Source organism: Oryctolagus cuniculus, chromosome 3 (genome assembly GCF_051225735.1).
Source record: "Oryctolagus cuniculus isolate XC-2025 breed Fujian yellow rabbit chromosome 3, ASM5122573v1, whole genome shotgun sequence".
Taxonomy (NCBI): Eukaryota; Metazoa; Chordata; class Mammalia; order Lagomorpha; family Leporidae; genus Oryctolagus; species Oryctolagus cuniculus.
Window position 1 is genome coordinate 39141082 of NC_142869.1, and position 17785 is coordinate 39158866.

At 41.6% G+C, this 17785-nt stretch overlaps 1 protein-coding gene across 1 annotated transcript; it reads right to left on the reverse strand.

Annotated features, from left to right (window-relative positions):
* Window positions 1-2345: 2345 nt before the first annotated feature.
* On the reverse strand, window positions 2346-17525 carry BZW1 (basic leucine zipper and W2 domains 1). The gene is made up of 12 exons (XM_002712577.6): window positions 17451-17525; window positions 16176-16249; window positions 13393-13569; window positions 11024-11118; window positions 9975-10040; window positions 9240-9375; window positions 8386-8495; window positions 8072-8242; window positions 6141-6287; window positions 5704-5842; window positions 4447-4569; window positions 2346-4007 (listed from the first exon to the last, which is right to left on the reverse strand). Exons 2-12 carry the CDS (start codon window positions 16237-16239, stop codon window positions 3976-3978), a joined length of 1260 nt encoding a protein of 419 aa, XP_002712623.1. The 5' UTR covers window positions 16240-16249; window positions 17451-17525; the 3' UTR covers window positions 2346-3975.
* Between the last annotated feature and the right edge of the window lie 260 nt (window positions 17526-17785).

Below are 17785 nucleotides of genomic sequence, written 5' to 3' on the forward strand. Positions count from 1 at the left end.
ATCTTTTTTAAGAGGCTTCAGTCAGTAACCAAGTAAGTTATGTCCAACAGATACAGTCACCTCAGCTTTTAAGCATAGCCGTCAGGATTTCAGCTTCCAAAAACATGTTTTAAAAATGTTAACTATCCCGTCTTTTGCATATTAGCATGAATTGGTAGCTCCTACCTTTATTTCTCAAATATGTCCAATGTCCAATCAGTCGCACTGACTGTTCATTCCCTTAAACAGTGCAGCCCGACTGCTCCTGCTAACTTCATTGCATCCAAATTCGTTACACAACCACGAATGTTCTGATCACCTCACGGTTAGACAAGACACTGGTCTCTCCACATAGTCTGAAGAGCAAAGATTCAGCGATTTCCACCCCTGTCTCCTCTAGGCACTACAGCAAGTGAGCTTTTAAAAACTAACGTTCTATTAAAAGCTACTGAATTGACTCATTTGAATACATTTGTAAAGAATCCACACTATAATCCTAGGATAAAAACAAAAGGATTATAAGTGCATTAGAATTTGAAAAGGAACTGGATTTGATATAGCTGCCAACTGTCCACTGTCAAATCGGAGGTGGGAGTGCAAAGCAGACTGAACAGGAGTCAGATAAACTTTCAGACTTTGTTTCAGACAATTATGCCTCATACTGGTTTCAGATACTTATTCAAGTACTTAGACGAAAGCCGATTACAAAGTCATTACTGGTAAGTCAAAAGTGCTTATCTCCCAGATTCTACGCAAACCTTTTTAATTCTATTATTTTAATCCTTTAGGCTTCAGGCTGGTGAATAATACTGGTATTAGAGGACTAATAGTGAACATGAAAAAAAAATCATAGCAAGGCAGTTTACTAGAATTCTCCCAGAAATGCTTATTAACCTATTTTACATGGCAGCACCTGTAAATAGCATCTGAGGAAAATGTTTACAAAGGTAGTTCAGTGGCCTAAAAATGTACACTAGACCTTTGGCATTTATTAAAGCTAAATAGTAGTTGTGTCAGGTCCTGCAAGAAGCCTACTTGACTATGATCGCATATGTTTATCAATAACATTCCAATCACCTAGCAGCATTACGCCCACACCTTTAAATCATCCATCTACAGAATTTTCACCAACTTTTATAGACTGGAAGGAACCTAGATGATTCTACTTAATAATGGTATTTTATAATCAAGTAAAAATCTGTTAGACCCTCCAAAGCCAATAGGAAATGCCTTGCCTGGTGCCCACAGTGGGCTAAAGTACAAAGCATTAAGTGTTCAAAGATAGGCAGTGATTGGCAGAAAACCAATGTCCTCTATTTTCTAATGATCATGACTAAAAATACTGCTTCATACCATGGATATACAAAGACAAGGATATCACTAGGATCTTCTACTCCCCTTTAAAAAGACATATTGGAGTGTGTATTCTCAGTGCAGGCAGTATCACCCCATGGGGCACCAAACAGACCTATTCTTTGTAACAATGTATCTGTGATATTAAACTCACTAGGGGCACCATTAGGGGGAAAAAAAAAGATTCCCTGGCGGGAGGTGTTGATGATGGGAAAAAAGCTGGAAAGAACAGTCACTAAGCAAACCTCTTGGTCACATGCATTTCCCTTCACCACCACCATGATACTATGTGAAAACAGTGGTGTGCTTGGTAAATGGTTTTTTCTAAGAACAAACTAAAAAATACCTCAGAACAGACTAAAAAATACCTCGAGGATAATGCTACCAAATTAAAAACTTACAATCAGTTCTAAACACATATTTAATTAGAGTATCCAAGAGGAGACCTATCCTTAGAAACTGACACCATGTCAGGAAAATCAGTTAACATTTGTGTAATCATAATTAAAAGTACAGTTTTAATATCTATATTAAGAATTACATATGATGCCATAGGTTAGTTCTGGCAGCTGAGTTCTAAAATTCAAAATGAAAATCTGCAGTCTTTATTTTATAAAGCATTCCCTTTCTTTATACTATACTTTCAAGGGTGACTTTTCAATTTACTGTATTATTGTAGTACATAAATACTACTGTGTCATTAGGAAGAAAACAATGATGATCAAAGATCATAATGTAGTTCTGGAAGACTACACACTATTTCACTATACACAGTATATAATAAAACAAGGTACACTTTGTACAGCATAACATGCAATGATCTGCTTATAGAAATGTCAATGTAGTTTCAGCTACATTACAATTTTGTGGTGTTTACAGTTTGGGAATTATAAAGATGAAAGCAACAATTATTTAATGCTTACATGCTAAGGACACCTGAATGCAAAACACACAGTACCACTAGGTATTAACATGGAATTTACAAAGAAAAAAAAAGACTGATCTATTAAACCTAAGTGTAAGGATGGACTTTATTAAAAAAAAAAAAAAATAAGTCTTTTGAGGACTACAAATTACAAAGTAAAAGCAGATTACTATGTAGAAATCTAGTGAATACATTTTGCCTGTGCATGAAAACTATGAAAGTTATTCATTTAACAACTTCACCCCATTCACAATGTTATCAGTTATAATGCTCTTAAGGTCACTAAACTTTTATTTCAAAGTATATTACATGTTCTTCCTTCAAGATGAATTTTTAAACACCAAATTCTTGGCTCATAAGAATGGCACCTTCCAAAGGGGTAATCTCCACTCAGTTTCTGGTGGCCTTAAACCACAGTATCTTTCACCAATTGAAAAATCTTCAAAATGTTCACTTTTAACACAGTCTTTCCACTGGAAAAAAAAAAAGGGTAACTACAACCCCCCCACCATGAGTCCTAATGAGTACATACATAAATGGGTAGCAGCAAGAAAAGAAAGATAATTAAAAGGCAGCCATTAAAATAAACAGATCAACTGTATAGAATATTTGGCTCATGGCAATTAAAAAACAGCATCTGAGTTATGTTACTAGCCAGATGCTTGAGCAATTACAAGTGTGTTAAGAAAATGAAGCCAGTCCAGTATGACTAAGTGGGAATACAGAATTGTCACTGCACTAACTCTTTACAAATACTTTAAGCCAATAGGGAATGTAAATTACATTTAGATCAGATCAATTCAAACATGCTGAGCTCTAACATTTCACCAGGTTTAGTACATCAATCATTTCCTTTACTCATAGATTTTACAAGTCTTTTTCTATCAATCTAAGTGTATTCTGAGCACAGAATATTTTAAACAATAAGACTTCTATAAGTTACACTTGAAAATGCCCGTATGAAAAGAATATCCATCTTTTGCCTAGAAAGATACAGACAAACTGAATGTAGAAGTTTCCCAAACGGAAAAAGCTCCACATTTTTCTTCCCACCACCTCTGCCACATAAGATCTCTCAAACTTGAGAAGTTTGCTTTTCATGGCTTCACTAAGGATGTAAACCAACAGCAAACAACCGAGCTTAAGGACATCTAGGGTTAAAACTGCAAGAAAATGTTAACATGCAACAATCCAAATACTCATGAATCACGTCAATGAATTCAATTATCAGGTATGAAATTTTCATTGATGAGTAGGGCTCTGGGCAGAACAAATTATCACACAAATCATTGCTTTTTGAGACTTTGGATACTTTTACAGTTTAATTTGCAAACAGAATTTTTATAACAAATTATTAACCAAATCATACTGAAAACTGTTTATATAGAAAACCCAGGGAATAAAGTGAACTGTTCATTGTGGAAGGCCTTAAATTACATTATTACAGTAGAAAATACAGGAGGTAGAAGATAACTGAAAAGACTAATGCAACATTAGATTCAAATCTATAGCTCCTGTAGCTACTTAAAACATGGTTTTAGAAACTAAACCCAACATTTCTAGTAACCATAGAAACAATTAAAAATAAAATTTGCCATGAAAGCCCTTATATCATGCTTGATATAGGGAGGTAGGAAGATGTAAGAACCAGGACACATGAGACATGACATTTTATCTACAACTCCTGTTTGCTTTACTGAGGGTGTGGTTTTCAAAATTCAGTCACCTTCTTCAGCTTCAGACTCAGATTCTAAAAGAGGGGAAAATGCAGTCAAGCTCTATGTATCGAAGCAAAAGTTTCCATTTGTGATTCTGAATTCCTTATGAAAACCATAAGAAATTTTATTGATATCCTTAGATTAAGAAACTTTTAGATGAGGAGGATATCTGAAGTATTCACTTACAAATCCCAAAATTCATAAATATTAATTATTCTCAAAAATTTCAATTTTCTTCCAAAGAATGTATAGGATTATGGCTGAGCCATCAAAATACTGTACAAAGTCGAGTTTTTCTCACCTGCCTTAAAACAAATGATTATTTGCAGGTCTGTCAAACACTAGTACAAATGGTGGCTCAGGAGAGAAGGAAGCATGTGTGACCACAAACTTCGTGACGACTCTGCACTATGACATTTTAAAATGCATGGCTAAGCTTTACCAAACAAGCTGCACCAAGGGAAGACTCACCTTCTTCAGCATTTTTGAGCCATTCTACAAACTTCTTCATTTGCTCAAGGAAGACACTTTTTCCCTTTGCAACATGTGCATCTTTATACCACTTCAGAATGGGCTCTTCACTCAGGACTTCCGCTATAAAGAATCATCAACCAGTACATTAGGGCAGGTTCTAATATTTTTTTCTGCCTCAGGCAGAATTAGAACCACCTAAATAAAACATCTGAGAAGTAAGATCCCAAGAAAAAGCTAAGTAAAAAGTACCTGTATTGTTTTCAAGACGAATCTGCATTCAAAACACCAATTTAACAATCTCAAGAAAAATCGTAAAGATAAAGCAAAGGGGCTGGTGTTGTGATACAGCGCTTTTAAAGGAGCAAGAAGTCTGCATCAGAAGCAGAGCTGGGACAAGAACCCAGGCACCCTGCTTGACAAGGGATACAGGCATCCCATGCAGCATCTTAATAGCTGTGCCAAATGTTTGCCAAAGAACTATGGTTTTGTTTAAAAAAAAAAAAAAAAAATCTAAGCGAGGGAAGTGGGGAAAAACACTTTTAAGAACCCTTACCACAAACTGATAATCACCGAAGCATGGGGCACTCCCAACTTTCTTACAAACAAAAGTGCTGGGGTTCAAGGCAGATTCCTATTCTGCGTGGCAGAGCACAGGCACTAACAAAATCACTGATGATAACTAGGGAACAGTACTCACGCTTAGGCATATCGCCCATACTCACTGAGCTCAAGGGCGGTCTGAGTGCAGAATTTCAGAACGTGTTATCACTGACTAAAGCAAATTAAGTAACTAAAATGGGCTCTAGGCCAGCAGAGGTTGTGCCTTTACTAGCCACTTCAGACTAGGTTTCTGAAACTGGGACCACAGAAAAGGAGTAACTGAAACAGGGGTTTACAGAAGTGCTTTGAATCGGTCCTGAAGGACGAGTGAAGTCGGCACTGAGGTACAGTGCAGAGAAGCTTGGCTTCACGAAGGCTGCGGCCCAGGGCTCTGCAAAGTGTATCTGAGGAAGGAACCTGGGGATTCTGAGGTGGACAGAGCACAGGAGGCAAAGCTTGGGGCTGTATCATGGAAGCTTTAGATTCTACCTTGTCAATACTAGGGCACTAAAAGCACCCAATATTAGAGACAACTCTGTCTGGTGACTAGAGCTGAAGAACTCCAGGGTGCTGCTGTTCAGCTAGAAATCCATTTTAATGACTGAGTAATGACAGATTTTTTTTAATAAAATACACTCACAAAATTTAAATTACCTTTATAAAAAAGCACCACTATTTTCTGGAAGGCTTTCATGAAATGAATGTTGTCATAGCAGTACTCCTGAATCTTCAGTAACAGAGTCAGCTCAGACTGACCTTGAGTAGTAAAGGCAGCAAGTAGAGGGCTGTATTGCTTTTAAAGGGAAGGCAGAAAAGAGTCAGTTATTCATTACAAGGACCGTCCTTCACAAAATTCCTACCATGCATCAAGTTACAGGCTTCAGTTACTTTTGAGTATGTTGGTAATAACCTGCAAACCAAGGAAGGTCCTAATCAGACTTTAAAGTGCTTTCATCCATACTTAGTATGTTACTTCTCTACTTACTGGCGGATCATTCCCAAGAGCCATGGACTCTAGAGAAGCAAAGACTGTTCACACTTACTCCCACTGGCAAGCACAACAGCTTGTTGGAGAAGGAACGACTTACTACCTTCAAGTGCTTGATGGCTTGCTCCGCTACAAGCTCCTCTTTTTTGTTCCACTCCACAGTGCTCATTACACTTGACCAGACTATTCCAATGACAACTGGTTCCGGGATGTTGTTTTTTTTCATCTCTTCCTTGACGTACAAAATGATCTGAAAACAAATCAAAATTAATAACCAGTCAGTTTTGATACACAGATGCTTCACACATCAAATTTAGGCCTTTTATAAAAGCATAAAAACAGGGGCCGGCAATGTGGCATAGCAGGTAAAGCCACCACCTGCAGTGCCAGCAACTCATAGGGGCACCGGATCAAGTCCCAGCTGTTCCACTTCCAATCCAGCTCTCTGCTACGGCCTGGGAAAGCAGCAGATGGCCCAAGTACTTGGGCTCCTGCACCCACGTGGGAGATGGGCAGGAAGAAGCTCCTGGCTCCTCACTTCAGATTGGTGCGGTTCTGGCCATTGTGTCCATCTGGGGAGTAAACCAGTGGATGGAAGCCCTCTCTTTCTCTGCCTGTGACTCTCCCTTTCAAATAAAATTAAAAAAAAAAAAAAAAAAAAAAAGGCATAAAAACGGGTTGGCGCTGTGGCACAGCAGGTTAAAGCCCCACATCCCATATGGGCACTGGTTTAAGTCCTGGCTGCTCCACTTCTGATCCAGCTCCCTGTGAATACACCTGAGAAAGCAGAAGATGGCCCAAGTCCTTGGGCCCTTGCACGTGTGTGGGAAACCCAGAAGAAGCTGCTGGCTCCTGGCTTCAGATAAGCTTAGCTCCAGCTGTTGCAGCCATTTGAGAAGTGAGCCAGTGGATGAAAGGCCTCTCTATCTCTACCTCTCTTTTATTTTCCCCAAAGATTTATTTATTTGAAAGTCAGAGTTACACAGAGAGAGAAGGAGAGGCAGAGAGAGAAAGGTCTTCCATCCGTTGTTGCATTCCCCAATTGGTCGCAACAGCTGGAGCCAAGCTGATCCAAAGCCAGGAGCTTCTTCCAGGTCACCCACATGGGTGCAGGGGCCCAATACTTGGACCATCTTCTACTGCTTTCCCAGGCCATAGCAGAGAGTTGGATCGGAAGTGGAGCAGCTGGGACTTGAACCAGCGCCCATATGCAATACTGGCACTGCAGGCGGTGGCTTTACCTGCTACGCCACAGCACTGGCCCCTGTAACTCTTTCAAATAAATAAATAAATAAATAATAATTATAATAATAAAGCATAAAAACACCTTTCTGAGGACCAGCTTTGTGGTACAGTGGGTTAAGTTGTCACCTGTGATGGCACCAGCTCATAAATTGGTTTGAATCTTGGCTGCTCTTCCAGTCCAGATCACTGCTAATGTACCTGGGAAAGCAGCAGAGGATGGCCTAAGTGCTTAGGTCCCTGCACCTATAGGGGGAGGCCTGGAAAAAGTTCCAGGCTCCTGGCTTCAGCCTGGCCCAACCCAAATCACTACTGCCATTTGGGGAATGAACCAGTGGATACAAGATCTCTTTTTCACTCTTTTTTTTAAAATAAGTAAAAGAATTTTAAAAAACAAAAAAACTCAAAAAAAAAAATCAATACCATCTCTGTGCAACTGGTGTATAGTCGACTATATGGTGTATCACATATAACTAGAGAGCATGTATAACTAGAAGAGGCCTTGAGTCCCAACATCATTTTACACACAGCAGACTAGCAAGGAAGGGCCAGACATGGAAAGATGAGGTCTGTCCACTGGTTTACACTCCACAAAATCCCCAAGTGCTAGCATTTCTAGGCTTTGTAAGGCACTGATTAAGCATACAAAAAGGAAGGCAAAATCTCATCGTAACATTCAGCAACTATGACTTCAGATTACGCTGGTAAAATATTTTAAAGATCCTCTCATTAGTGAAAATTTCTAGGCCAGAAACCTAGCCATTAAAAGATGTTTTAAACACAGCAGCTTACATCCTTAAATGGATCACCACGAGACATCTGTTCTTGAAGTTCTTTCTGGAGCTCTTTACGAGCTCCTATGGTTTGCTGATTCCGAACGTATTCTGAAAGTTCTTTCAGGCCTGCCTCAGTAAAATACTTCGTGAAGTGTTCAACGCTTTGCTTATTGGCAGGAAAGAGTTCCTGAAAGGAAAACTTAACATGGTTAAATGGTCTCTATATAGATGAAGAAACACAGTCTTTCTTTTCATGGATCAAAAACGAAGACCTTCTCTCACTAGACTCTCTTAAGCGTTAGCAGGAACAAGAAGAAAAATGTTACAAACCATCAGTCTGTTGTCCATGCTGACTTTCCGAAGACTTGCAGCTACTGCATTGATATCTTTTTCATTTATCCATGATTTAAAGAGCTTTACGGCAAAAGCTGCTGAAACACCTATAAAAGAAGAGCTTAGTTAACAGAAAGTACTTTCCTGGCCCTCAATGACAGTATACCCTCTTTTTCAACCACATTAATCACTTTCTCCCTAAACTGAACAATGAGCTTTCCTATGCACTGTTTACTGTTTCACTCCAACTTCCCTTTCTACCACCACTTGCTTGCTGTATGCTTCTGTCCAAGTGGTTTCTAATGGGTAAAAGTTCCTACACTTGACAGCGCTGTTGTGAGAATTAAAGTAAGGCACCTTAAATACTTGGTGCTCCAAGTAGTTAGGAAAAAATAAAAGTTAGCTGTAAAAACAAATAAAAACTTACTATGTAGAATAACTCAACTATTGAGCCACAATAGGGAACTGATTTTCCTTTCTAGCTTGACATTTTTTTCTAATGTCATCTTCTCCATTAAGACTTATTTCCGTATCTTCCAATTGGCATAAATCTCTTTCTGGGTTTTCACAGCATTGATTTCCTTTTTACGTTCATGAAATATAATCACTCACCTAAACTTTGGCTTTATGTTGTCTGCCTAAAGAAAGCTATTAAGCCTGGAACGCTAAAGGTTTACATTTAATGTCTACTGAATAGGGATGAATCTATTAAATTGGAGGATAAACTATCACCAAAGTCCCACATATTAACAGTATACTACACTCTGGCCTTTACATCAGCTCACTGTTCATGCTGCTATGTGCCCCACCCTCAGCCGACTAAAGACCATCCTTTACTAAAGCTTCATTACCTTCTTTAACCAAATTCTCATTGTAAAGGCTATTAAGAATGGATGCATTAAGTGTCCCATTAGCTAGAAGAACACCAGTCAACATAGCCAGCTTGTTCCTCTCCGACTCTGAAAAACCCTTTAAGAAAAGCAGCAGCTGCAAAAGTAAATAGTTAAGAGTTTAAAAAAAAATTGCATTACATTAAGAGAAGCAGTAGGGTGTACTATATAAGTTAAAAGGATGGGCTCTGGAGCCTAACCATCCAAGTTTACATCTCAGTTATCATACTCATTAGCTGAGTGATCTTGGGCATGATACCTAACTTCTGTGTCTCAGTCTCCTCATTCATACAATATGGATAATAAAATTCATCTCAGAGTTTTCCTGAACATTAAATTAGCTAATAATTAGATAAGAATCTAGTATTTCATATATGCTACTACTAGCTTTACTACATTTTCTGTACATCTATATACAAAATTTCTAAGACAGGGACTCAAATACCAAGCAGGCTGTTTTACTTAATATCTTAACTCTAATCCTTTACCAAATTTCACTTTGATTTTAAGCCTGCTGCAATCTGTTTGGACAGAAATAAGAAACTGTTCAGCAACTTAGAAATGTTTTAGTAATCTAAATGATACACCCACAAACTATATTTCAATCAGTCTACTTAAATATCTAAAATGATCTCAAGTCTATGGTAGAATTAGGATTTAATATTCCCTCTTCTGATCCATACTACATTTTCATACCTTTTTTACTTCATCTTCAAAACCTTTCTCCAGGTATTTGTAGCGCCTGATTAACTTGTTAAATACCTATGAGAAACATTAACTGGATTTACTATCATTCATGTAGAAGTCAATCCCTAAAAGAACTAGGTCAGAAACAATGAGAACCTCCCATTCAGGACTTCTAAAACATTCCATTGAATATAAAAGCTTATAAGCTGTTTAAACTAGCTTGTGAAGTTTGTCAACTTCCAAACTCTACAAAATACCAATACTATTAGCACTTTAATACTAGCCACTTTTCAATAGCTTTACATTGCTGTGTATTAAATGAGGACTAACTGTACCCAAATACAAGTCATTTAGCCATTTGTAGGACATGAACAGAATAAAACTGTAACACTTCCTATTGACATTTTCAGGTTAGAAACATTTTAATTCTTTGCTTATAACAATACAAACATAACCACGTAGGAAGCTTCAAGAGAGATCATGATTAATAAGCTAACTTGCCTATAACTCATTTATCTTTAAAACAGTTGTACACATGATTCAACCAGGGAACTCACAATAGGGAACTAGTTTATCTTGCTGGGGTGACATTTTTTTGAAAGACTACTTCTAGACAAACAGGAAAAGGAGAAATCAATTGAATCTTTTCCTGTTTTGTTTTCCTTAATGCTTCTAAGGTTTCTATCTATCAGAGTGTACCAAGAACCACATCCCTTAAAAGTTAAATTCCTTCAGGCCAGCACTATGGAGTAGCAGGTAAAGCTGCCGCCTTCAGTGCTGGCATCCCACATGGGCACCGGTTTGAGTTCCAGCTGCTCCATTTCCAATCCAGCTCTGCTATGGCCTGGGAAAGTAGCAGAAGATGGCCCAAGTGCTTGGGCCACTGCACCCTCATGGGAGAGCCAGAAGAAGCTCCTGGCTTCGGATAGGCCCAGCTCCTGCTGTTGCAGCCATTTGGGGAGTGAACCAGCAGATGGAAGATTTCTTAAAGGCAGAATGTTCCTTAACAATTAGTCAGATGGATAGTAGCTAAGTGAGAATAATTAAGTTTCATTCACCTGAGCAAATGCTTGCATGGTCTCTAGATCTTCTTGAGCTGCGAACACGCAGACATCTGTACGCATCATGTCATCTGCCAGTGTACCACCTGGGGCTAAGGTATATTTTACAACAAATTTGCAGTAACAGATTTAAAATTAACAATCATTTCAATCTCACTTTCTATAAGGATTTCCATTATGAAATAACATGACACAACATTCAAGATGAATTGAACGCAATCAATTTGTCAGTAGGAACACAGCTGACTGGCTCATTGTGTACGAATGCACTGAAACAACCAATACAGGAAAAAATAAAACCACCTAGCTTAGCAGTCCAAAGAAACTGACTGAATTAGCTACTCAACAGAGCCAAACCTGTCAAGTGGAGACGTTTAGGGCTGGGTTTGATTACTTTCCACACAAAAAAAGACCCCTCAAGGGGACCAGCGTTGTGGTACACCTGGTTAGGCCACCACCAGATGCTGGCATCCCGTATGACCATGGATTCAAATCCTGGCTGCTCCACTTCAATCCAGCTCCCTCCTAATGTGCCTGCAAAACCAGTGGAAGATGGCCCAAGTACCTGCACCCCTGCACCTTCATGGGAGACTGAGTTGGAGTTCCAGGCTCCTGGCCCAGCCCTGGTGATTGTGGCCATTTAGAGAGTGAATCAGCGGCTAGAGGATCTCTTTCCCTCTCTCTTCCCCACCCTCCTTCCCTAACTCTGCCTTTCAAATAAATAAATCTTTTGAAAATAAATAAAATAACCCTTCAAGCTTTTAAGAGGCTGTGCTACAAAAACCCACAAGTAGAGACCTTATATTTTAAAAAATGGGATGAGATGGAGTCTGTGGAAGTAAAAAGTAGGATTGTGTTAAATGGTTGAAGTTGGGTAACAGATCAGATGTTTATTACACTATTCTCTCTTTAGGGTATGCTTGAAAATCCTTATCACATAGCTTTCTCTCTTTTTTTAAAAAAAGGCTTCTTGACCGCATTATTATTTCTTACTACAAACTGGTAATACAATGAAAGTACTCATTTTTCTACACATTAGAAGGTATGAATTTTAAGTTCCTGGTTCTGCCACTGAGCAATTACTTGACTCCATATCATTTAAGCAGGAATAAAACCAGAATTGATGCCATCACAGCATGGTTTTAAAGTTCAATGAGGCACTGCTCTGAAAACTTCTGACATACTTAAATGTTACATTCTCTTTTCTGTTGTTATTTTATTTATTTCATTTTTTAAAGCTTTACTTATTTATTTGAATGGCCGTTACAAAGAGAGAGGGAGAGACAGAGATCTTCCCATCACTGGTTCATTCACCAAATGGCAGCACAGGCCAGGGCTGGACCAGGTCAAAGCCAGGAACTTCATTTGCATCTCCCACACCAGTGTTGAGGACCCAAGAACTTGGGTCATCTTCCACTGCTTTCCCAAGTGCATTAGCAGGGAAAAATGAAGCAGCAAGGACTCAAACCAGGGCCCATATGGGATGCCAGTACCACAGGCATCCACAGGCATCAGTTTAACTTGCTATATCGCAGCACCGGCCCCTTCTATTAAGTTTTTTAAAGACCAATGTGTATCTTGCATCTACAGTGCATCTCAGTTTGGACCTGCCTCCTGTAGCTAGCGGCTACTGTATTAAACAGTGCAGGACTAGAGCTTTCAAATATATAAAAGTGTTTATAGGACTGAACAAAGTTTATCCATTAACTGGCAGTCTGTAAGCACAGGTCAGGAAAAAAAATCCCTAGTTGGGGATATTACCGGAACTTTGGTTTCAGAGAAGTTATGGTTCAGACTTCAAATAGGTTCAGACAGAGCAAGGCAATCGGACACTATGACTCCAGAAGAAAACATAGCCAAGCCCATGGGGGTAAAAACAAAACACTGGGGCCAGTGTTGTCACATGGCAGATTTAGCCACTGCTTGCAATGCGGACATCCCATGTCAGAGAACTGGTTCGAGTCCTCGCTGCTCTGTTTCCAATCCAGATCCCTGCTAATGGGCCAAGGAAAGCAGTGGAAGATGGCCTGAGTACTTAGGTCCCTGCAACCTACATGGGAGACCCAGGGATCCAAGCTCCTGGCTTTAGCCTGTCCCAACTCCAGCTACTTGTAGCCACTCCAGGAAATAATCAATGGATGGAAGATTCCTTTCTCTGTCTCTGTCATTCTGCCTTTCAAATAAATAAAATCTTAAAAAACAAAAACACAGCATAACTAAAACCCATCCCATTTTGGGAGGTTTACAAAAATTTACCATATTTTACCAAAATATAGTTACCATAATAATAATTTACCAAAATAATTACCATAATCTCCATACATTACACTTCTCTAAATTATTAAACCCACAAAACAGACACTTACCCAACATTCCACCGGCCACCAGAATGTCGAAGAGTGTTTCTGCATATCGGCGGTAATCAAGTTTTGCTCCAGAGGCATCAAGAAATTTCGCTACTGCTTCCAAATCAGTACCAGTTTCAGTTAAGCCTTGAATAATACAGTCTTGAAATTGAGTAGGGTCAAACCTCTCTTTTTCATCTAGGGGGAGGGGGAAGCAAAACCATTTATTAGTTTAAAAAAGGCTTATCAAAATGCCATGAGATCATCACCTAATGAAGTGTAACTACAGAGTAAGTTAACCACATTCATTACAATTTCATGTAATTTGATAGTTACAAAAAAGGCAAACACAAGACCTGCAACAAGCAAACGCACGGAGAGATAGAAGAATGAACACACATCCTCCACAAACGCAAGGCAGGACGTCCCAGTCACAAGAATCACGTGGCTTTTCTATTACTTCTGCAAACAAATCTCACAAGTGAGCTACTAGTGTTTTATGGTCCTCTGCGTCAAGGCAATTTCTACCTGGAATGTCCCCTCTTTCCAACCATCCTTTTAAACCTTAAATTTTATTCCTCTGAAATTTTGCCCAAACACTGGAGTTCCTGGTTCTTTTCTTTAAAATGCCTGTTAACATTTTTTTTTTTTTCACTTAACCACTCAGCTGGTATTGGGAAAGTACATTTACTGAGCACTCAATACAGGAAATAAACTGTGCTGGGGTTTTGCTTTAATCCTATCAACAGCCTTGTTACTCTTTATTCCCGTTATTGGGAAAGGAAACTGAGTCACAGAAATTAGGTAATTGAAAAATGGTACTGTGTTGTAGCTCTCACAGCAGAAATCCTTATGACCACTTAACAGTCTGAATTTGATCAACTAGCCTCATTCTCCTTGCCTGAATTCCCCTACTGTGCAATGTGGATGAGAACAGTATCTTCTATCAGAAAGTCATTGTGAATGTCAAAATATAGAGAGAATAGAAAGTACTCAGACTCAGAACACTGTTTTGGGCACATACTTAGCCCTCACTGAATAGCTTCCTCACCTAGGTGAGATGACACCTTAATTTTCACACAGCACTAGGATAACAAACCCTCTCTGGCCACCAGTTTCCTGACTTTAGCACTGAAGGTTGTGTGTCTGAGAAACACCCTCAGTCTTAGGAAAACAGGGATGGTTATTCACCCCAGCCAGGAGGCCAGGTCTGGATCCTAATCAGAAACCAGGGAAGTCACATCTCTCCCTGGCGGTAACAATAGCAACAGTGTTATCTGTTGCTACTATTTATCCAGGGTGATACCAGTGATCCACAAACTCAGAGGATCCAGACTTTCTCCCACTGCTGCCAAACTGCTCTAGTTTACTACTCCTGTTCCTTCAGAAAACTTACTGGCTAAATCTAAATGAATCTGCAAAGACTAAAACCGAATCAGACCAAAACAAAGGTCAGACTCCATATTATGTATGTCAAAGCACCTGCCACTCAGATTTATTATCAGTAGCTGACCTAGTTCTCTATTTCCTCAAAAATTCCTGCAAAGTAAGGTTATGTGCTTACAAACAATAACTTGTTTTGGAAAAATACTATGGTTAATACAAAATATTTCTGAGACCACATACATTTGGCTTTGTCTCACCAGAATGCCGCCCAACAGAATTCAATATTAACTTACACATCCACTAACACAGAAAGTAGTTAAAATATAATTCTAATACTTTTCCTTATAAATCTGTGACAAATATTTAATTTCAAAGACAGTGCCATACGTGTTCCATAATTACTTTCCATGGATAAAGCCTGATTTATGTCCCACAAATCTTCACAAAATTTGCGGTATTAGTGACCATGTGAGGAGCTCTCCTTTTTTAAATTAACTATTTTGCTCAAGCAAAAGTTTGTTTAAACTGTTAGCTAGTGAAAGAAAACATAGATGTTTTTAAAATGTATTTTATCTTCACACTAAAAATGACATTCACTAACCTGCTTAAAGATACACTGATATAAACACTCGATGCCTGGGAAAACAGTACAAATATGAACATTATGAGTATATCTGAAATGGCAATTAGTTAGAAATTGAAGTTCCTTCCTGGTATTTCTCTTGAGATGGTAGTGCTATGCCAACTGCCTGTCACAGGAACACAAAATATGGGGTGAGGGTTCAGTCCAGCAGTGAAGACACTGCTTGGGATACCGACCTTCCGCACGTCGGGTCCCAGACCCAGTTCTCTGGTTCCAGCTTCCTATTAATGTACACCCAAGGAAGAAGCAGGTAAGGCTAAAATGGCTGAGTCCCTGTCACTTACATGGGAGACCTGGACTGAATTACCAGGTCCTGACTTGGGGATGTTGTGGGCATTTGGGGAGTGAAGCAGCAAACAGGAAGTTGGTTGATCTCTGTCTCTGTCTTTGGAATTTTAAAGAAAGACAGAAGAGATATTCTGGAAGTCTGAAGACAGATATTAAAGTGAAATATTTGGGGCCAGTGCGCGGCACCGCAGGGTAGGTTGCCACCTGGGACACCAAGCACCCCCTAGCAGCTGCTTGGTTTCTGATCCAGCTTCCTGCTAATGCATCTGCTCAGGCGGTAGAGGATGGCCCAGGTACACTGGGCCCCTGACACCCACTTGGGAGATCAGGACTGAGTTCCTGGATCCTGCATTTGGCTTGGCCTGGCCCAGACCGAGCTGTTACCACCATCTGGGTAGTGAACCAGAGGATGGAAGGATCTAGCTCTCTCTCACTGTCCCTCTACCATTCAAATAAACAAACCTTTAAGATAAACATAAATACTTGCCTCTTTTCCTGGTTTTAAAACGCTGGCCTGATAGCGTTGGCTTTTGCTGCTTTTGATTATTCATAAAAGACACCCTAGAGAAAGAGAAACATGACCTTAAAAGTATCAATGCCGTAACATTCATTTACAAAGTATCAAACCTCACTCAGTCCGCTCACGCACAAACTGAACAACACACCTCCAGCTTGCCAATGCAGCTACTCCAAGCAGAGAATGACCTTCGCTTGAATTAAATGTAACCTCAAAAATCTGCTACCTGGAAGCCTTTTAAATAAGCGCTGTGAACTACAACCTTAGATGACCTTACGGTGCCAGAGTAGTGACACACACCCATCATAAACACACAACTGACTGCTTCAGCTCCTCCACGTTCCTCTCTCAATCTGCCTGTATCTTCCACTACTTCTACGCACTGCACACCGCCCTGGTAAGGAGGTAGCCGAAACGCGTTTGCCGATTCTAAGAGCGTCCGATGCGGAGTCTTCTCCCTTGGGAGGCCTGGTTACCAGCAGCAGTATCCTACCCCACAGTCGGTGCCTGCGACTGCAGCGCCCCTGGCACCACTCGGGCCTGCAGAACTCAGGTGGGCAGCTCCAGCTTCCTCTGCTCCAGGCCCTGCAGCCCAAGCCTCCTCCCCGGGCACGTGTCTCGCAACCCACACCCTCCCCGCGCCTCCCGCCCGAGCGAACGACAACCCGCCCCTCGTTCGGGCCCCTCTCCCTCGGCCACAGCGGGCGCCGTGGGTCCCTCCGGGCCCATCTCCACTGACCCCGTCGCCTGTGGTGGCGGCCGCCGCAAGGAGCGGACCACAGGCGCCGAGGCGCTCCGCGCCGGGGCCCCCGCCGCCCCGTACATCCGCCCGCCCTCCAGCGAAAGCAGCGGCGGAGGAGGCGGCCGCAGCGGTGGTGGCGGCTCCTCCGCCCCGCCCGCCGGAACCCCCCACGCGTACATCACCCAACAGAGGCCGCGGCCGCTTTGTTACCCAGGCCGGGCCGGGCCCGGACGGCCCGCCTCGGCCACTGCCTTCGCCTGCGGCGCCGCGGCGCGCACCCAGCTCCCCTTCCCGACCCGGCGCCGCCGCCTCTCGGCCTCCCCTGCTCAAGTGGCTCTCCCAGCGCTCGAATCCAGGCCCCGGAGCCGGCCCTGCCTCCTGCGGCGACCCCGGCTCGGGTCCCTCCAGGACAAGCCGCGCCGGGCCTGCCGCCTCCTTCGCCCCCTGCCCGGCGACGACGGGCCGGCAATCTCTGCCGGGACGAACGGCGCGCCGTGCCTCACCGAATTTAAGGCGAAGAGAAAAGAGCCAGAAATCCCCGATGTGGCGGCAACTGCGGCGGTGTCTCCTCTGTGACCGGAACTAACGCGAGGAGGAGGAGGAGGGAAGAGGTGCCGCCCCCGCCCGGCGCTCTGCTATCGCGAGATTTCTGCCCCTTGCACCACCTCGCGCCCCTCCCTGATCGGCCCGCCACCTCCGCCCTTCCCATTCCCAGGAGCTTGGGGTGGGAGAGGAGGCAGTGGGATGGAGGACGGGTTCCCAGGCTGCTTTATTCCCTCGCGGGGTTTCAGGGAGCGTGGACAGCTGTCCCACACCAGCCTGTGTTTCCTCTGCCGCA